We start from the raw sequence: 21,853 nt of genomic DNA, 5'->3' as shown, positions 1-21,853 counted from the left end.
GGACTGAAAAATGCCATGTATATTTAAATCCATGAGTTCATAATGATTAAAAAAAATAAATCTAATAAATCACCTTCGAAGGATGCTAACAACTGTTTATTTTGCAAACTGGTACGTAAAGGTAAGAATCAAGCATTTATCCTGCCTTTCCTGTACAAACTATACTTCTGGGCAAACAATTAGTAAATGAAGGAAGGTTTCTCTCTTGAGAAGTATTTCAACAAATACACCAAGAAGAGGTGATAGCATTGGAAATCACCATTTTGCAATCTCTAATGAATTAAAGATCTAGGTATTGAGCATCTGTGGCTGCTAACATCAGAGACAATTATGTGTCTTTTGACCAGCACACCACCACCTATGAAGTAGTTTTAACCAAAAAAAGAAAAATTAAACCTGAATCTGATTAAGCTTCTGGATGTAACTACCAACTTATAGGAAATGTGGAGGACAGAGGAACATGCTAAATTACACAACAGGAATGCAATCAGTATCATCCTGACTTTGGGAAAGCAGGATAAATGATCTAGCTTCTTCAACAAATAAATTGCAAGGACTTAAGAAGAGACGGATGGGAAACCTATAGATTAAGAGACCTACAAGACAAAATAAAGGCAAAGCTAAATACAGTGTGTAGGGATTTACACTTGGGTGATGTCATGGGTGGTATGGTGGCCCCTCCAAAAATATGTCCATATCCTACTCTCTGGAACTGATGAATATTATCTTAATTGGAAAAAGGGTCTTTGCAGATGTAATTAAGGATTTTGAGATGAAGAAATCATCCTAGATTATTCAGGTGGGGCCTAAATCCAATGAAAAGTGTCCTTACAAGAGTTGGGCAGAGGGGGATTTGACACAGAAGAGGAGGAGACAGTCTGACCAGGGATGCAGAGACTGGGTAGTTGTGGCTACAAGTTAAGGAATGCTGACAGCCACCAGAAGCTGGAAAAGAACGAATTCTCCCCCAGAGACTCCGGAGGGAGAGCAGCCCTGCAGACACCCTGATTTAAGACCTCTGGCCTCCAGAACTTTGAGATAATAAATTTCTGTTGTCTTAAGCCACCTAGTTTGTGGTAATTTTTTAATAGCAGCCACAGGAAACTGGTAATACAGGTGATACTACCTAGAAGGAGAAGGAAAATAATCACCATAGTGAGGATAGAGGTTATTATTCATGGGGTAGAAGGCTGTGTCTGGGAGGTGCCTGCATAGGGTGTCTGGGGTGGTTGGCAGGTCCTCTCTCTTGACATAAGACACCAGTTGCAAGAGGGTTTGCCTTTTAATAACTCATTAAGCAGTACACTTGTTTCATGTGGCTTTCTGTATTTGTATTATATTTGACAGTTAAAAAAAAAGTTAAAAAAAATCATACCAAAACTAGTGAAGCTCTTATCTGAAATGTCTGCCTGTACATAAGGTCCTATAATCTATTGACTGGGAAGAAGGTATGTCACATGTCAAGAAGGTATGACACATTTCCTCAGTGAGGAAGGTGTAAGAAAAAGCTAAAGGTAGAAGAGGGCTGTAGAAATATACATTTGGGAAATGACAAATGCCACTTTTGTTTATCCATCTGTCCAGGAAAGAACTAGAAACAGCATTTCTAGATGTATAATAAAAGATGTATTTAGCAAGTTTTGGTGTCTGGCAGGCTTTGCTAAGAGTGTTCACAGATTACACATGTCCATGGGCTTCATAAATGTTGGTGAACAAAGGTGGTGAGGTGAGGGGTGGGTTGCATGGGGAACAATTGGCTCTGCCTCTCCCTATTAAGGGTGATGTACACAGTGCTGGTATTTCAGATTCCCCAACAAGAACTTCTGTAGGCACTTGAAGTATACAGATGTAAAATCTTGTGGTCTGCTTTGAATTTCAAATGTAAAAGTTGAAATATTGGCAATCTTCTGTGTACAACAGGACATAATCTGCAATGACTCTTCCTAAGCCAGCACAGAACACCCCAAATTGCAGCTAATTGGAATCTAGGATATTCACTGGGGGCTTGAGCAAGAGGCTCAACACCACCCAGTGAAGCCCCAAAGAGAAGATTATCAACTCAAAGGGCTAAAGTAAGCATTAACAGTTTATAACTCACAATTTCAAAATACCATTGGAACTCAGATTCAGAGTTAAAGACTGTATGGTAATGCCCTTGGGTTATGAGAAGACAATTCCATTGATGATAATTTTATATTTATCGCTACATATTCTGTAAAATTCGTGTCATAAATTGCTTTATCATTTCTTGAATTTTTATAATTTATGTATCCCTGATTTCACTAGCCTAACCTATTGTTAGGTGACACTGTATTTATTACCTTCAATAAAAATTAAAATTCTTTTTATTTAATTTCTTGACAATGCACTTAGTTTCATATTGAGCCCTTCAAACATGAAGTATTAGTAAGTTATGTTCTTAACTATTGTGATAATTAGTGAAGCTTTAATATCGGTATTGATATTTTATAATTCTATAAAAATAATGTTCTTGTCTTACACTGCTCTATTTCTTAGCTGTCCAACTGTGACTGCTATGGCTAAAGAACCTATGAAATACTTGATAGTATGAAGTACTTTGGGATTGTCCTACTTGTTGACATTTAATAATAATTAGTGAACAAATTGTAAGAAAAGACTTTGTATATTAAGGTGAGATATTTACCATGTTAAGTCTTCCTATTCATCTCCTAGGACCAAAACAAAAAAAATTTCACCCCCGATGGAAGACCCCCAGAAGATTTCTCATGTCTTAAAGGTTAGAATTGTTTCCAGCATATTCCTAAACCAAACACTGACAAGGAGGACGGAATAGCCATAACGGGCTTAGACTAATTAAGATTCAACATGCATGTCATCCAAATATACAAAAGGACCTGGAGCTCTTCCCTGCCAGCAAAGAAGGGTTGTAGGGTTGGCTATCTGTATCTTTTTCCTTTTTTGTGTGTGTGAGGAAGATCAGCCCTGAGCTAACATCCATGCCAATCCTCCTTTTTTTTGCTGAGGAAGACTGGCCCTGAGCTAACAACTGTGCTGATCTTCCTCCACTTTATGTGGGACGCTGCCACAGCATGGCCTGACGAGTGGTGCATTGGTGCGCGCCCAGCATCCGAACCCAGGCCGCCAGAAGCCAAGTGCGCGCACTTAACCCCTACGCCACGGGGCCGGCCCGATGCTATCTATATCTTTGACATAATTACAACGATTTTTCTTGTATATTTTGTTTTCAGGCAAGAAAGGCCAGCCCTTTGCAGAATGGTCTAATGGTTAATGACCCTGTCACCAACTTCTCTGTTTTTATCTACCGTCTACCTTCCAGTCCTCAGGGGTTCCTGAACCCATCATGTTTTCTTCTTTTTCTTTCTATCAGAACCTCCTCTCAGAAAAGAAAAAGATAAATTCAACCATGTGGAGTTGCAAAAGTTGAAATAAGACTTAATATATTACTATCTGTGGTAGGGAGAATAACGGTCCCCTAAAGATGTCCAAGACCTAATTCCCAGAACCTGTGAATATGTTAGGTTATGTGCAAAGGTTGCAGATGGAATCAAGGTTGCTAAAACTGACACAGTGAGACTGTGTCAGACTTCTGTCCTACAGAACAATAAAACAATAAATTCGTGTTGTTTTAGACAACTAAGTTTGTGTTCATTTGTTACAGCAGCAATAGAAAACTAATACGTTATCCAAGAAGTATTTACATTTTAACATTAGCTTGATATCAGTCAGAGCTCTTTTGGTTGCAAGAGATACAAACCCAACTCACAACAAAAAAGGACCTGTTGGTTCACATAATCTAAACTATGGAAAAGACAGGAATGGAGCTGCATCGAGAAGGCCTAGAACCAAGATGTCAATGTCATCCCTCCTCCCTAGTCACTGAGCCTTCTATTTATCAGTTCTCTTAACTCAAACCAGCTCAGTCCTCATAGCAGGAAACTTGGCCAACCATAGCTCTGGACTCACCACTGTGGCTGGGGATGAGATGCTATGATAGCCCAAGTATAAGTGTCCCATAGGGAGAGAGTTAGGGCATCGGCAGACATGGTCTTTGGGAGAACTAGGCAGATAGAAACCCCTCACTGCATCTACTATAACCTAAGAAATGAAGTTGTACTTATAGTTTCAGACATTGTCAGACTAATAAAACAGGTGTTTTTGATTGCTTTGTGTGTGGGGAGTGGGGAGAGGAAGGGGAGATTGTCTGGGGAACAGACTGTCTACTACTGGCTGATCCAGCACTTATACTGCATCATATAAAGGGCTGTCTCCTTTGCAGGCTGTATTAGTCAGCGCAGGCCGCCATAACAAAATACCATAGGCTGGGCGGCTTAAAAAACAGAAATTTTTCTCACAATTCTGGAGGCTGGAGAAGTCTGAGATCAGGGTGCCAGCATGGTCAGGTTCTGGTAAGAGTGCTTTTTCTGGCTTGCAGATGGCCACCTTCTCGCTGTGTCCCCACCAGGCGGGGAGAGAGACAAAGTTCTCTGGTGTCTCTTATGACACTAATCTTATCAGGATCAGGGCTCTCCCCTTATGACCTCATTTAACCTTAATTACTTCCATATGAGTTCTATCTCAAATACAGTCACATTGGGGTAAGGGCTTCAACCTGTGAATTTTGGGGGACACAAGCATTCAGTCTATAACGCAAGCATATATTTACATGAATGTGAAAATAAAGGCTGATGTGCCTTTAAGCAAGTACCCTAGTTGTTGATCCTATTTCAGTTGCAGCTAACAATTAAGACTTGTGAGAAATAGCAACTTATAAAATGTGGATACTTAGACTCTTAAGTCATGCTTAAAATCATCTCCACAATTTTAATTATTTTGTAAAATAGTGTTTGCCCACCCAAAGCAATGGCTTGCATTCAATTATAGTAAAATATTTTTCATTCATACTACAGTAATTTGGAACTTGGGATAATTCTGACAGAAATGTTTACCTTCCTTAATCCTTTCTTGTGTGCACAAATCAACAGCAAAAAAGGGTTTTACAAAAAAGAGGAGCTGCAGATTTTATAAATGCCTCAGATCACAAACTATTTTCAAGATCCCTCAAGCACCTCCAGAATGCTTTTCTATAAAAATATTCGATACCATCATCCTTCAAAAAAGTATGCTGGATATACAAATGAATTGCTAGACCTTGAGAATACAAAGAATAAGACGTGATCCATGATCTCAAAACTAGGCAAGAGACATACTATGCATATATAAATGATGAATTCCTTAAATGTGACAATGGGAGTTTTACTGTGGCTGAAAGAGTCAGGAAAGAATTCCCAGAAGTTGGACTTGAGTCAAGATTTTATAGGACTTAGATAAGCTAAAAGGAGGGGAAGGTGATTGCAATTGTTCTTACCTATTCCATAAAACAGATCTCTAAAGCACTACTGGGCAACATATTATTGGTCCAGCCTTAATTGCTCAATTTTTTTTTTTTTTTTTTTGTGAGGAGGATCAGCCCTAAGCTAACATCTGCCAATCCTCCTCTTTTTGCTGAGGAAGACTGGCCCTGGGCTAACATCCATGCCCATCTTCCTCCACTTTATATGGGACGCTGCCACAGCATGGCTTGCCAAGCGGTGCGTCGGTGCACGCCCGGGATCCGAACCGGCGAACCCTGGGCCGCCGCAGTGGAGCGCATGCACTTAACTGCTTGCACCACCGGGCCAGCCCCGCTCAATGGTCTTGAGAGCAATAAAGTAGTCTATAAATCAGTTTTTTGACTAATTCAGACTTTCAACTCAACTTGCCCAAATTCAAGCAGTTTTCCACGTACACAGTGATTTATTTATTTTTATTGGAAATACAAAGTAATATTAAAGAAAAACATTTAAATAAATTAAAAATCATTCCATATCCCGTACACTAATACAATGAATTTGTTTTGCATATTACCGTCTACATGCATAAAGATTTTACAAACACAATCATAGTGTGCAGACTATTTTGTATTGTGCTTATTTTACTTACCATATCACAGACACATCCAAGTTTCTACAGTCTTCCAAATAACTATTTTAATGGCAGTATAATACTTCACTATTTTTATCAGCCCACTTTCTTCTTTGACAGGTAGATTATTTCTAATTTTTTGCTATTATAAATAATGCAGACAAACATCCTCATGCATTTACCATTTTTGTTTGTTTTGTTTTTATATTATTCTTTAGGTTACAAATCTAGGAGTAAAATTTATGGGGCAAAGTATGGTCATTTTTATGGCTCTTTCTATGTGATACTATACTGCATTCCCAAAGGGTTATATCCATTTAAAATAACATCTGAAATGAATGCATTAAACAGTTTCTTTCTAAAATTAAAAAAAAAATCAGAAGCATCAGGTAGTTTTAAACTTCTAGATTTACAGTTAAAAATAATTGTCTCTTTAAAAAAATGAAGAGGGTAGATAGATGGTCTAACAGATTACTAAAAATTTAGATGAGTTAACTCAAGCATTGCTTCCCAACTTTTCTCAAGTTACGGCCCACCTGGAGAGTGATGTTGTAGGCACACTGGGGAAAATGGACAAAGGTGTTTCTGGCCGAGAAGCACCAGCCACCCAGGCCACCTCTGGCTGCCCCAAGGGTTATGGGGATCCACATGTAGGCATGTCTATGACCCAAAGTGCCAATGTGCATGTGTGGGGAAGCCCTAATTGAGGAGCAGTTAGGTGACTCAACCCAAGTCACAAAATCTGGTTAGTGGCAGAGCTGGGAAATGAATGCAGATTTTTTTCTCATCAATGTATTTTCTACTATATCAAAACTCTTCTACATGCTTTCTGACTCTAAAATTCAATTTTATAAGCAGACATATATCTATACTTAAGAATAAAGAGGATTTTCTAACATGCTTAAACTAAAGACTCCTAAACCAGCAATTTACAGCAAAGCTAAAATTTAAAAATAGCTCTTAACATCAGGAAATGTTTGACTATTTTCTCTGCAATTTTTCAGATTTGCCATTCTTTTAAATTTACTTTGTAAACTCTAAACAGTAATAATCTTTTGCACAGTATCTTGTATATCTCTGGTAGTCAGTAAATAAAGAACAATAACAATAAATTATACACAATACAAAGAAAAAAAACTAGACTTAAAGTAAGTCCACATACTAAATAATTCTAAAGATGAAAAAAATTTTCTTTAAGTGTTGATTTTATAGAGGTAGAGAAGATTCCCTCCTTAAATTTCAAATTCCTTGCTAGCTAAATGGAACCTTACTGTACACTGTCTAGTACATTACAGGGTTATAAGAGACATTTCATTCCACAGAATGATTTTGACTTAACACCCAGTGTTGATGCTACCAGGAGAAGAAATTCACTACAAAGGTATTTTCCTTTTACCAAGTGTCCAACATTCCATATCACCTCTGAAAAGCAGAGATTATAGGTGTTAACCCCACTGATTCAACTGTAAATATACATAAGATTTTTCTTGACCATTAATCACTGGGTTGGGGTATAGAGTGAGAATTTACCTATTATGTGCCCGGTCACCCTGCATTCTTTTTTACTACACCCCGAAAGAGTGATTACTTGGTCATTTCTATGGATTCAATCAGACGTTATACACACAGACACATCCGTGGGACCGCATGGCACTTGGAAGATTACCCACTATTTCCCACTTATTAAGATCTGGATCATATTTCTCAATGCTCTGAAGATATGTTCCCTTTGAGTAGGAATATCCCCCAGTGACATAAATACATCCATTCATGATGACAGCGCCACACTCCATCCTCCTTTCCATCATGGGAGCTATCTCTCTCCATTCATTTTGTTCAGGGTCATAGCATTCCGTGATTGTAGTTTGTCCACCAACTAGATAGAGCTTATTTTCAAATGGAACTGAACACAATCCATATTCTATTAAAAAGAAAAAAGCAAATTTTTATTAGGATAACAAACAAAAGAGATATGTTAGGATAGTGATGTAATAATTCTTCACAATTCAGCATACGAAAATAGAGCAATCGTGACATTTTGATTCCAGCACACACTACCGCAACTGAGCCTTAAAATCCATTCCCCATCACCTGATTCAGATTACCTGTCCTGCCATTCTCTCTCAGGTCATCCTTAAACTGGCTTTGCAGGACGTCAAAGAAGAACTCATCCTCAGACCACCGCCCTTCTGGGAATTTCCCAGCACAGACACCTTTTATTCTACACGTATGTGTAAAAGATGGTGGCAGTAGAGTCCCTCTGACATGAAGACACACTAGGTGACTGGTGTAGGTTCCTTCAGGCCTTAGCAGCTATCCCTGTAACCAGTGGCAGGCAATCTGTAGTGTCTGCTGCCACAGGTGCCAGACAGATTACCTTGCTTGTCTCTCTCACACTGCTGGTCTTGACACAAGAAGTTAGAAAAACACACAGTTACATTAGTGGAAACTACAGTCTATCATAAGAAGCTGTGAAAGGTGCTCAAAGGCAGAGGGCTGCTGTGTGAGGTTTGGGTCCCAGGGCTGGGAGTCTGCCTCCGCCTCCCATTTTATTTATCCCCCTCCACATCCAAACCTGCTGGCTCTTCAAGGTACAAGGATATTTTGCAACTTCATCTCCTCTCTCTTCTTCCCAGGGCTGTGACTAGGGTGAGGCAAGTGAGGTGCCTAGAGTCCTAAATGGAAGGAGGCTCTCACTCTCTGAGTGACTGAGTGACTCCTTCAGTTCTGTGCCTCAGGCAGCTCCCTTGCTCAGCCTAGTCCCAGCCCTGATCTTCCACGCCCCCATTTCTAACATCACTACTAGCCTCTGAGTTCATTCTCTGGGAATATCAACCATAAGATTACACTTAAATACTTCTAGCTGCAGACCTGAAGGAAGAGCAGGATTTGCCAGTGGCACTATTACTACAGCAAATAAATAAAGATTTGCTTGCCATTGCTGAGCTGCACATCTCTTCTTTTCCCAGGTCTTTGCACAGCTGCCTCCTTCTTGTCATTCAGGTCATCCTCAGAGGGGCCTTTCCTGACCATCCAACCTGAGGTGGCCAGTCAGGCATCTCTACCACATCACCCTATTTTACTTCTCTCCATAGCACTTGTCATTATCTGATATGTTTCTTCTTTACTGTCTCTCTCCCCCTTCTAACAGTGCAGGAACTGTGAGGACACAGTTCCATTACCAACTGGAGAATGGCAAGTGTCTGGCACCTTGTAAGGACTCAGTACATGTTTGCTGGATCAATGGATGAACTGCACCTTGTATCCTCTAGGCCCAAAAATGCACTCCCATTATTTTGTGGAAGAAAAGCTTATAAGCCCCAGTTTAGAAAGAGAGAATGTATGATCAGAAATGTGATTTCCCCTTTAAGTATGGAAGACAAACTCTTATCATTAAAGTTCCTGCTATCTAGGTTTTGAAGGCTAAGAAAATCTCAGAAGATGGACATTTTCATTGAGTCCACATATTGTTATTCTTAAGTTTCTGACATCCAAGAAAATAAGAATTCTTCCACCTTTGAAAAACTCATTTGTTACTTTCCAGTTATATCCATGTAGGATTTTTATAGGATTTAGTTGTTTCAAGTACTTGTGTAATATTGTTTATATAAATTATATTACTCATTCCATCAAGTGGTTATTGTGAAAATTAATGATGGTTCAAAAATTCTGTCAGTTAGTGTGACTGATTCAACAATGAGTTACTAGGCTTTTCTTGAATTATTCAAAGTTTACAAAAAAATCTTCAATTTGTGATTCTTATGTTAAGAGAGTTATTTCAATCTTCCTATAGCAGTAAAATGTTTAAAATAAAGTGATTCCTGATAGTTTTTCCCCTGTTACCCAAATACAACAAAATGTTTTGTTATGGAAACCTTTTCTTCCTCAGGAAAGTTGGAAACTTTTTCTTCCTCAGCTGTAACTGCCTTTTTTCTTGTTGGTCACTCTATGAAGCTGCTGAGGCTAAGGGACTGTATCTTGTTTATTGAGCTCCTAGCACTGCACATAGCAGGTAGGAAGCTCTCAGCAAATATCTGCTGACGAATGAATGAACAATTTCAAACCAAACATGGGAATGGCACCATATGTCACGGCTCAAAGAATTTACACATGAATATTCATATAAATACATGGCAGTCTGTATTCAGTGTTACATGAGTGATATGGACAAAGCCATGCAGGTATTTAGACAACCACAATATTTTCAGGTATTCAATATCCAAGGAAATGATTTAAAATTTTTTTCCTAAGATTTTTCTCATTGAAAAGACCTGTAAAGCTTATCTAACCTCACTTCCTTATTTTACTGGAAAGTAAGACCCCAGAGCTTAAGCCACTGCCCAAGACTAGGCAAGTAAATAAATGGCAGAGCCAGGAGAGAACCCTCTCCCCACGTGACCAGCTCTCCACAGCTTTTTCTCCTTTATCACTTACTGCTTCTTCCCTGTTCTTCATGCACTCTTTTTCCTCAGTTCATCCCTTAACTAACGCTGTTTCCAAAGATTCTGCCCATGGCTGTATTGTTGGTCCCACCTTCCTAAGGCATCTCATTCATCACCACAGGCAAAGCAATCATCTCCAAGCAAACAACTCCCAGATCTCCATATTTAGCCACATTCTTCCTCCTGAGTTGCGGACCCACGTTTCCCACTGCTTGCTGGACAGCTCTTCTGGGTTATCCAACTAGTCCTTCAAATTTAACTATAAAACTGAGCTCATCATCTTTCCTCTTCTCCCCTCCTACTGGCTGCTTCTTCGATGCTTCCCATCCTCCCAGTCAACCAGCCGGAGACCCTGGAATGACTGTCCACTCCTTTCTCTCCCTCATCTCCTATGCAAAGTAGCAATCACTACCAGTTCAATCAATGTTGAATCTACACTGTTCCTCACATCTGCCCATTTTCTACTCCTACCACTTCAGGCTTTCCGTATTTCTCACCTCGTTTATTACAATAGTTTTAGCAGATCTCCCTGCCATCTGTCTTTCTCCCAATCTATTCTAAAAGGAGCTCTCTTCTTAAAACTAGAACTGATCATACATCATTCTCTTGCTCTGAAACCTTTGATAGTTCTCCATTTTCTAAATTCTCCCGACTGCCACCCAAAGCCCTCCATGATATGCTCCTCAACTGAACTCTTCCATCCAGTCTCTCGTTGTACCCTCTTAAATCTCATTCATGTACATCTGCTTCCAGGTACTGGAATAACTCTGACTTTCCCTTCTGCCTTCTTTTATTGGCTAACTTTCTGCCAGAAAACTCTTCCTCAAAAACTTCCTTAACAGTAGCCATTCTTTAAGGCCTAAAGCATAACAACCTACTCCTGGAAGCCTTCTAAGATTGCCAGATTCCCCCTAATTAGATTCAAGCTCTCTCTACCTTCAATTTCAATAGCACTTATTTGTAACCTTCCTTGTATTCTCTTTATGTATGTATATTTGCTACTAGATCCTGAGTTCCTGTGGCAGTAGAGACTAGCTCTTAATCATCTTTGTGTCTTACATAATAACTAGAATAGTATCTTTCCAAGGTAAGGTCTCAATAAATGTTTTACTGAATTTAATGGAATTATAGTCCTCTGTTTTTCAACTATACAAAGCTACTATCCTTAAAGGCATTAAGAAAAAAGATAACTTTTATATTACCTTTTAAAAATAACAGCAGTCATTTCTTTGCGGTCTAAGCTATGTATCTATAAGACAGACTCAAGACTGACATTTTATGTTCCTCAGGAGGTGCCCCTAAAATGCATGAGAAGCATACCTTGCTATAATTCAGAAGATGTAGATCCAAAAGCCATCAAGGGCTGAGGAGATAACAGACCAGCTGAATGAAGCAGGCCAGGGGTAAGAAAAACAACAACATGGGCCCCTTAGGTCTGTGATGTGATGAGAATGGGAGAGACTGGTGAGAAGGAGCATACAAGCCTCATCTACAGGGAAGAGACACTACGTGGCCACAGTGATTGCTGCCAGGAAGGAATATGGTCCAAGGTTGCCAGATCTCCCAATTTTTCTAAAAGCCAGAAATCACGATTTTTATTTGAAATCTCTTGAATTTTAAATATTGGTAACAAGCCAGTTAAAACATATTTACACCCTGTAAGAACCAAACAGAACATACCATGCAGTGTTCTAATTTGATACCTTTGTTTCTTACATTACGTCAGGGAAAATTCCAATGTAAATCAAAACTTTACAAATGGAATTATCTGTTCCCATTGATTTATATTGTAATTTAATATTTATTTCTGATTGATTTTTCAATTTGCCATGGCTTTTCAAACTTTGGCTTAAGTCTCACTGCCTTTTAGACTCTCTTTCAAGCAGTTAACAAGCTATATGCAACTTAAATATGTTACAGGACATTTATTTTTAAAGGAACTCTTTTATGAAATATATTTAAATTTGTAATGTAAATAACTACCCTCTAATTTGTTAATCTGACTTTTCACATATTGAATTTTCTTTGTAAAGATAAGTCAGAGAATATCTAACTCATAAGGTTAACATGAGGATCAAATGAAGTTAACAGTGTAGTTGTTAGAGCATAGGCTCCCACCCAGACTGCCTGGATTTGAACCTCACCTCTAATAAGCCCTAGCTGGCTGACCTTGGGCAATTTATTCACTCTCTCTCTGCCTCAGTGACCTGTAAAATGAGATAATAGTAGTACGTAGCTCAGCAATCCTGAGATTTGGATTAATACATGTAAAATTATTGGAATAGTTATTGCCTGGCACATACTTATGGAATAAATATTAGCTATTACTCAATATGAGTTATTATTATTTTCTGTTATAATTTCATTGGTCATAACAGAAAGTGGAGGGGAGTCTGACATAATACATCTGGGCTACTAGGAGACAGAAGGCTACCCATTCCATGATGTCTTCAGAGCCAGGACAGCCTGCAGCTGACGTCTCTTCTTATGCAAAGCTCATGGCATATGGAGATGCAGCACCAGACTCCACCTGAACTGTGAGATGACACATATGATGTACGGGTGGAAGCAGCTACACTGGTCAAAAGCAGGAGAGCCTGATCCCTTAAGGAGAGGCAGACTGCTTAGTGGTTACAGTACAGGTTATGCAGTCAGACTGCCTGAATTTGAACCCTGGTCTACCACTTCCAAACTGTGTGACCTTGGCAAAGTCACTTATCCTTTCTAAGCTTCCGCTTCCTAATATGTAAACCAGGGGTAAACAATACCTACTCACAGGGTTGTAGTTAGAATTTAAGATAATATTACATGCAAAGTGCTTAGTCAGTGCCTGTCCCATGGAAAGTGCTCAAGAAGGTTAGCTATTACTATTTACTCTCAGATGGTTCAAGCTTGTGAATTTCAATTACACTCTCCAGTGACCCACACAGAAGCCTGATGCTATATGGAAAATGACTCAAAGTATATGGTGCTATGACTCTTTCCCAAAAAGATTAAAAGATTAAGAAAAAAACTTAAACGTGGCATAACTGTAACAGGCTATCACTTACACTTCCCCCTCTTCACAAAGAGACATGTCAAAGAACAAAAGTCACCACAGAAGGCAGGCCATTCCTTGTGGGCAGACAACACACTGCCTTTATGATTGTTAAAGTAAGGCCAACACAGGCTCTGCACATCGTAGGAGTGAGTGCTCAATAGTCACTGAAACCCAGAAAGAATGTGCTTCTAAAAGAGGAAACCATCTCCTGGGGAATTGAATCAACAGGTACCCTTCCCAACGATTTGACAGACTAGTGCTTTTTAACTATCTATTAAAATTGTGTTTTATATAATGCATGTAAATGAAAGAAAGCACATAACAAAGGAATAGGAAACACACAAAAAAAGAATATAAGTGAAAGAAATTTAAAAAGAAACTACCACTTTTAACCGCATAAGCTTAAAATGTGTGTCGTGTAAAGACAGCATGGAAGTATTTATAGACGTGATTTAATCGGACTAATCTAATTATTATTGTTAAATGGACACAGGAATATTTTGAGCCTTTTAATTAACTAATTAATAATTAATTAATTTATTTATATATAATTATATTATATATTATTAATTAATAATAGTTAATTAATTAATTAACTACCCATGTGTAGTCTACTATACATTTAGCATTTTCTATTTCCAGCCCACTTGCCCCATCTCTTATACTGATAAGCTGTATCACGACATGTACTATTTGAGACAGTATTTTGTTACCTGGATGTGGACTGGAGGTGATGAGGCTCCATTCATTGATATCTGAATTGTAACTCTGGACCTTGTCATAGGTGCAGCTTCCTCTGTAGCCGCAGTGGCCGCCAATGACGTAGATAACTTCATGTAAGACACAGGCAGTAGCATTTCCCACACCTGTATGTTAATTAAAATCACATCTTCAGATTGGTCTTTCATTCTGTTTTGCAATGAATATTGGGCTAAGTTTATTATTGTTTTTGTTATTTACTGTTAGTAGATGCAAGGCATTGTGCTAGGTGCTATGAGAGACAGAAGAATGAAAAAGAAAGGCTCCTTGCAGTCTTTTAAAAGAGGGTGAGACACTTACACAAATAATTAGAACACAGGGTATAGAACTACTGTGAATGTTCAGAGCAAGGAGACATTGCTTTTGACTAGGGAAATCGTGGCAGGAGGTGGCAGAATTTGACCGGGGCCTTAGTATGTAGGACTTTGGCAGGTAGAGATGAGAAGAAGCCATCCTAAGCGAGGGAAAGGCAAGGGCAAAGGCTTACTCGGCCATGTCAAGTAGCCCAGTTTGATTCTGGCACACCAGAAGGGAGGGTGGCATATCTAGGGTTGTCATGTGGGAATTAAAGCTGGCATGGTAATTGAAGCCACGTGGCAAAGGATCTTGATGCCCAACTAAGAAATCTAGACTTAATTCAGCAGGATTTTTAAGGTTTTTAAACCGAGGAAGGGAGGGACTACCAGGGTGGAAAGGTAGAATTGGTCCGGGTGCCAAGTATCGAGGGCCTGATTTAGAAGGGTCCTTGGGTATGGAGAGAAGGGAGCCAAGGCAAGAGACACTGGTAAAACAGACAGTCTTGATGACTGGCATCAGAGACAGACAAGACCAATTCTGAGGTCCTGAGCTTGGAAAATGGGGAAACACTGATACCATAGAAAAATGAGGAGGAGGAGAAATGGGTTCAGCAGGGGAAGAAGAGAGGAAGAAAGATGATGAGGCTCCTTTTGGTTGAAAATGTCAGTTTAGTCTTTCAACCAGCATCTACTTAGCACTATTACATGCGGGGTACAGTTCAATCTCCTTGTTCATTTCTATTCCGAAACAAAAGTGAGTTTATAAGCAGGGCAGTTATGATGAGGGAAAATTAAAAAGTTAGGAGTTCCTAAACAGCCAAGTATTTACTTTTTATCTGTACATCCCTAAACCAAAAAAGGAAATGAACTTAAAATTTGACTCTACCCAATTTAAGTTTTCATTACCAGGGAAAGCTGCTAGTTCACTTCAAGACTACCAAAAAAAAAAAAAAAAAAAGGGAAAAACAATGTTATCCTCTCTACAGAAAAATGCGAAACTAAAAGGTCAGCATGAGTCTACCCATCAGAACCAGTACTAGCCAAAACTGCACATAACTGACAAAGTGTTGCCCTTCCCTGGGATGATTAGACATAATCAGGAATCAAAACTTCATGTTAAAAGTATAAAACTTTGGAATTTCAGACCCAGCTGGTAAGGGGGGAAGACTTTGGTGTATGAGGGTCTTCCGTTCCACTTGAGGCTAAGGAAAGAACACATGTGGCTTTCTTTCACAGTGGATACCCCACTGCAGAATTTTCTTTTTAGCAAGCATTGTTTCACATAAAGTTTAAAAAAATTTCGTAAAGTAATAAACTTCCATCCTCAAAGAAATATACTTTAAACTACAAAACCACTAAAACTCTTATCTCATCATTAAGAAACAGAGGCAGAAATGTATCCAGGTTTACAATAGCTGCTAAAATATTTAAACTCTCCTCATGTCTTTTTTAGAAGAGGAGTCAGACAGGACATTCAGAACCACCCTGGTGAGGGGACTGGGAATCAGTAAGTGGGAGTCCAGCTCAGGCAGAGTGAAAAACCAGAGCAGCAACAGCAGCGGGCTTTAAGCCACCTTCTTCCACCCTACCAAGTACTGCTGAACCTTAGGCATGCAGGAGAGTGGTCGTGATTTTAGGAAAGATGTTCCTGCCCTATCAAAGCTGCCATGTTCTTCTATAATGCCATTCATGACAATAATGCCTAACACTTAACTGAGTGCTTTCTCTGTACCAGACACTGTTCTAAGTGCTTCACATGCATACATTCATTTAATCTTCTCAAAACCCTAAGCTATGTAAAGTTGTCACCCCCATTATACAGATGGCAAAACTGGGGCACAGCGAGATTAAACAGTTTGCCCAAGCTCACCAGCAAGTAAGTGGAGAGTGGGGATTTGGATCCAGGCAGTTTGGCTTCAGAAGCAGTGTGCCTGATCACAAGATCATTCTGCCTCTCAGGCTTCCTGCTTGTCATCCAAGGATCACATCGGGTCAGATTCCCAGACCAGGTCAGATTCCCACACCCTCACTAGTGTTAAAAAAGAAACAGAAAGTCCTGGGAAGAAACATCTGGGATAGAATGACACAAATCTAGTAACCTACCAGTTATTTTTGTGCAACTCCCCAGCACCAATGATTAAATGTAACTAAATAAGATTCCAGTTTAACTTTTTTTCCAGTAGGACGGAGGGAGACCAAGGCTAATACAGTACCAAACACAGCAGAAAATACAGCATTTATCAGACAGATATTGAAACCCAATAGTGTGCCAGGCTGTGAGGGCCACATAAGGGAGGGTATGGGATCTGCCCCTCTCCTTTACTCTGTGAGACAAGACTTGAATCAAAAAAGCAGAGGCTATTTGTCTCTAGTTTTTGAGAGAACGTAATTTGTTACACCCTACAGGGACCAATCTTTCAGTTTTAATGAAAGACCTTTTAAAAGAGAGAGAATCAGATGATGAGAGGAAAAGAAAGCTAAACATTTAAAAGCAGAATTGAAAAGGGTTCAATTTCAAGAGCAAGTGAAAAAAAAATTAAACATTAACTAATAAAACTACCTAGCTTTCTCTCTTCATTTAGCCTTTGACTTAAATATAAATTCTTGAGACTCAAAGCAAGATCTAGGCTCAAAACAGGCTATAGAGTAAGTAGAATGAATTATACTGTTTTCTTAAATAAATGATAATTCTTTTCTAGCCTGAGGAACCTACTCTAATTACATAACTCTCAGAAAAGTTGGGGACTGCTATACTATATTTTTACTCTGAACATTCTGTGCAACATTATTTGTATAATCCACTATAGTTCCTAGATAGCATTCCAAAGTGATAAATTCTTTTTAAAATTATTTGCAAGAGAAGTGAGACCATTGGCCTAACATCAAACACCTAAAAAATTTAGAATAAACATAATCAGCACTTACCTTTAATCATGTTTGCAATAGGAATCCATTTCTCTTTTAATGGATCGTAGAACTCAGCCTCTTCTGCTGGAGCTCCCTTTCTGTAACCACCTAAAGCATAGACACAGCCACCCAAGGTGACTGCACAGTGGTAATACCTGGCATTGAGCATTGGCAAGCCTTCCGTCCATTCATCACTTTCACTGTTATAGATCCACACGGTGTCAAGAGCTTCTATGTTATCGGTCCTGTAACCCCCCGTTACATAAATGTTGGGTCCCAAACATGTAACACCATAGCTCTCCCTAGTATAATCTGGTATTTCTGCTCCCTGAATCCAAACATTTGTCAAAGGGTCCCATATGTGAACCTCTGATAAAGGATGCCAGTAATAGCCTCCAATGATATACATTGTGGCAGTGGATCTCTGGGAAATCTCTTTATGCATGGGATTCAAAGCATTGTATATTAGAGATCGTATCTTATTTTCGGTTAGTAGGCAGCTTCTTTGAAGGCCTAAAGCTGTTTTTAAATACACTGGGTCTATGTCTATGTTGACATAGCTTAGTAGATTATATAAGCATTCGATTCGATTTTCTACATCATGAGCAGTCCACTTAATAACTGGCTCTATGATAGCTTCTTCTTTCCAAACACTGAGATTCTTTCTGGATAAGATAAAGAGAAACTTTTCAAGGCTGATTTCCAGAAATTCTTCTTGTTGCCATACTTCCTTAAACCTTGAACATAGAATCCTCCGAGATTCCTTCTCTAATTCTGGACACACGTGAAATTCTGCAAAGGAGTGCATTCCAATACAATTATCAATATCCAGGTGCCTTACCAAAAACTGCTCACAAGCTTTCTTTACTGAAAGGAACTGTAGCAGATCTGCGGCTTCAAGCAGGCTTTGAACATTTCTTTTAGTTATTTCAATTTGGGAAGTGTATGCATAATTTACAAGGCCTTCCAAAATATCATGGTGAATGCCAGAGATTTTTATTTTATTTTTAAATTTTTCTTTCATGTCAGCTGTGAACATTGCCTTAAAGTAATTGCTACAAGCAGCTAAAACAGCTCGGTGACAGTGGAAGATTATGCCTGAAGGACACTGAAGGGTAATATCAGTAAATAATCCATCCAAGTAAAATGTTCTGAATGCATCCAGAAAATCCACTGGATGCGCTGAATCCTTGAAAAGGTAAATATAATCTTCTTGTCCTTTTAAAGCCATGGCTGCAATAAATATGAAACAATAAACGTGTTTTCACTTTTGCATATTACCTTAAATAACCAACGCTAAATATTCCAATCATTATGATTGATTAGCATCGAATATACTCCAAAACTAGACTGAGTTCAACATTCTACATAACAAATGCAAAATGTGGATAGACTATTGCGTAATTTATATGATGGTCAATTTAAATTCAGGGTAGCTCGGAGCCTGAAATGAGGCCCCCGGATTTTTCAGCAGTCTTTTCGAGAAGAAATATTGATTTGCTACCTCACTCACTCAGTCTCTGCAATCTGCCCCGAGCTGGCGGTCCAAGAGCGATCCCACACTTGGCAAACCAAGTGTCCGAGGGATCACCCCACTCGAGGCCGGACCTTGGCTGTCTCTGCTCGGCCCCAACTCAACCTTTTTCCCTAGCTCTTGTCTCCCTTTCAAGTTGCATCAAGATGCCAAGAAAGGGATGATCGAAATGTAATTGGACAGGAAGAAATCTCGGAAAAGGGAAACCTTGTGCCTTTCTATTTAGGAAGGAGAGACAGGAAAGGGGCCCGGTCGCGGCCCCTCCATCCCCGGCCCCCTCCCCCGCGGTTGCCGCAGGGGTTTCCGCACGCCCCGAGTGAGGGCCCCCGGCTCGCGTTCCCGCCCGGAGACCGCCCCGCCCCGGGGCCTGGCGCGGGGATTCGACTCGAGGGTGCCGCGCGCCGCCCGCCGGGCCCGGTGCCCGCGTCTCTCGGCCCCGGGACGCTGCACAGGTGTGGGGAGGGCGCCGCGGGCGGCCCTGCGCTCGGCCCGGCCCGGCGCCCGCGCGGCCATTGTCTCCGCGCCTCTGCCGCCGGCGGGCTCGGGAGGCGGCGCGGCCTCGTTCCCCCGCGCTCGGCCCCACTCGCTACCCGCCGGCTGGGCTCGGGCAGCGGCTCCGCACGCACCTACCTCCGGCGGCGGCTCCGGGACGCGGTGCTGGTCCGCGGGCTAGCGGCGAGCGGGGGCGGGGGCGCCTCCGGACCCTCTGACCATCTTTGGAAGAGGCGCGGCGGAGGCTGCCTGCTAGTGCAGCTCCAGCCCACAAGCGGCTCCTATTTTGGTGCCCCGGCTGCTCCCCGCCTCCAACCGAACAGCCCCCCGCGCGGCCTGGGCGCGGGGCCACTTGCGGGAACTCCCGGGTGGCCGGTCAGGGGCGGGGCAGGCAGGCGGGCGCGCAGCGGCGGTTCCCCCCGCAGCAGGTGGGACGGCTTCCCTCCGGAGACCGCCCGCGCCGCTAGCTTTCCCCTCTCTTCTTGGATCTGTCTCTCTCACACACCCCCTCCAGCGTTTTCTCTCTAGACAAACTCTGTGAGTCCTGCATTAAGAACCTATATGGGGGCTGGAAGGGGGTGCACTTTTCCCCTCCTTCAGTAGCTCTCACCAGCCCAGGCCCTAATGGTGGGGGAGAGCTGGAGGGGCAAGTGTGGAGAGAATGCACCAAACCTAAAGGTCTGGGGTGAGGTTGCCTTCAAAATGCCAGAAGTAGCTGCCGCTTTCCCACGAACGCCATCCCGCCTCCAGCAGAGCACTCGGGAGGGAGCCTCTGGGGCTGATTTGCACACTATGGGTTAACCTGGAAGCTTTGAGAAAAACTGGGAGCAGCCAGAGTCAAGGATTCAGGTTACTGTATTTAGAGCAGAGTAGCTGGAAGGAGCAGCCTCCAGTCTTTCTTCGTGGTGACAGCCAGTCCAGTCACATAAAGATGTTCGCGTGCCTCACCAGAAAGTTCATTTTCCTGTTCCAGCAAAAACCAGTATCAAGTATTTTCATTTATCATTCGTTCATTCATTTGCAAGATTTTACTGAGTGCCTGATAGGACTGGTAATAGAGTGGTGAAAGATGGTCCATAGCTCTCATGGAGTTTATGGTCCAGCCACCTTAAGGGAGGAAGGAGAGCAGGATGAAAGGAACACCAGAGACCCAGTGTGTCTCTCCGAGTATGATCTGAGAGACAGAACATACAAATGGACAATGGTGACACCGGTGACACCGTATATGACAACACAACTCTGAACCACATAAGCAGCCCAGGAAGCCAAACCACAACCTCTGCAGCAATTGGACCAGAACAGTCAGGACTTGGTCAACAACTGCCAACTTCCCTATTTTTACCCCTACTTCCAACTCAGAACCAACAGAGAAAGCCAGATATGCTAGCCAAACCCATCACATAAAGTACCCACTGTTTTAGTAGCCTGCTGCCTGCTTTCCCAGGCCAACAGCCTCCAATCAGAGCATACCTGAGACTTCCCCCTTTTTTTCACTTTTATAAAGCTTTCCCACTCCCCTGACTGCCTTTGACAGGCGATGGTGGCTAACTTGCTTGCAACAGCAAGATCTCAATAAATAGCATCTGTTTATTCTCATTTGGGTAGTTTTAGTTTAATTCTACGTCAGACCACCGCAATTGAATTATGCGGGATCCTGGTTATGTCGCACCCCTCAAACACTACCATCACCCAGACTTCTCTGTGGTGGAGACGTAGGAATTTGCATTGTGATTCTTTAGCACAGTAGAGGAATGTATGTTGGACCCAAAATAAAAGGAAAATTAAAGATTTACTATCTCAACATCTGGTAAACAGTTTAGCACAGAAGTATGTGAGATTTAGTTTCAGGCTTAAGATTCATCTCTGCCACTTATCTACCATGAAGCCCTAAACAAGTTACTAACCTTCTCTGATCCTTAGTTTTCTGATCTGTAAAACACAGAAAATATCAATAGTTTCTCAACCTAGCTTAAGGTTATTTTATAAAATAAAATTATGAATGTGAAAGCACTTAGTATGTGGTATATAAATGTCAGCTGTTATAATGAAAGGATATTTACACATAATTCTCCATCACAACCTCAATTTGGAAATTAGTATCTTAACACTTCTTCAAAAAATTATGAACTTTGTAGTTAATCGTAATTACAGTTTGTCCTTCATAACTGACAGTGATGTTATTGTTGGTGTTGTCATTCTAGGACATGATTGTGACCGATTGAGGATGGGGCATTCTTTCCATGTTTGTCACAGAAGTCTGGAGATGGCTGTTTGTAGCTATGATGCCCAAATTGATGTATAGAAAATATTATAGGCTCCGCCTAACTCAAAGTAGGGGCTTCTAGAATCATAATGGCATGTGATAAATGATTCCTGAATAATAGAATTCACTATATCGTCATTTGTGCAGAGTTATTTC

General features: G+C 40.8%; 1 protein-coding gene across 1 annotated transcript; it reads right to left on the bottom strand.

Annotated features, from left to right (window-relative positions):
• Positions 1-5,767: 5,767 nt before the first annotated feature.
• On the bottom strand, positions 5,768-20,094 carry KLHL23 (kelch like family member 23). Its single transcript, XM_058549213.1, has 4 exons — positions 19,573-20,094; positions 17,427-18,641; positions 14,160-14,312; positions 5,768-7,885 (listed from the first exon to the last, which is right to left on the bottom strand). Exons 2-4 carry the CDS (start codon positions 18,637-18,639, stop codon positions 7,575-7,577), a joined length of 1,677 nt encoding a protein of 558 aa, XP_058405196.1. The 5' UTR covers positions 18,640-18,641; positions 19,573-20,094; the 3' UTR covers positions 5,768-7,574.
• Positions 20,095-21,853: the final 1,759 nt, after the last annotated feature.

The sequence above is a fragment of the Diceros bicornis genome, chromosome 10 (genome assembly GCF_020826845.1).
Source record: "Diceros bicornis minor isolate mBicDic1 chromosome 10, mDicBic1.mat.cur, whole genome shotgun sequence".
Taxonomy (NCBI): domain Eukaryota; kingdom Metazoa; phylum Chordata; class Mammalia; order Perissodactyla; family Rhinocerotidae; genus Diceros; species Diceros bicornis.
Note: the sequence above shows the minus strand (reverse complement) of the source record. Positions and strands in the feature narration are given on the sequence as shown.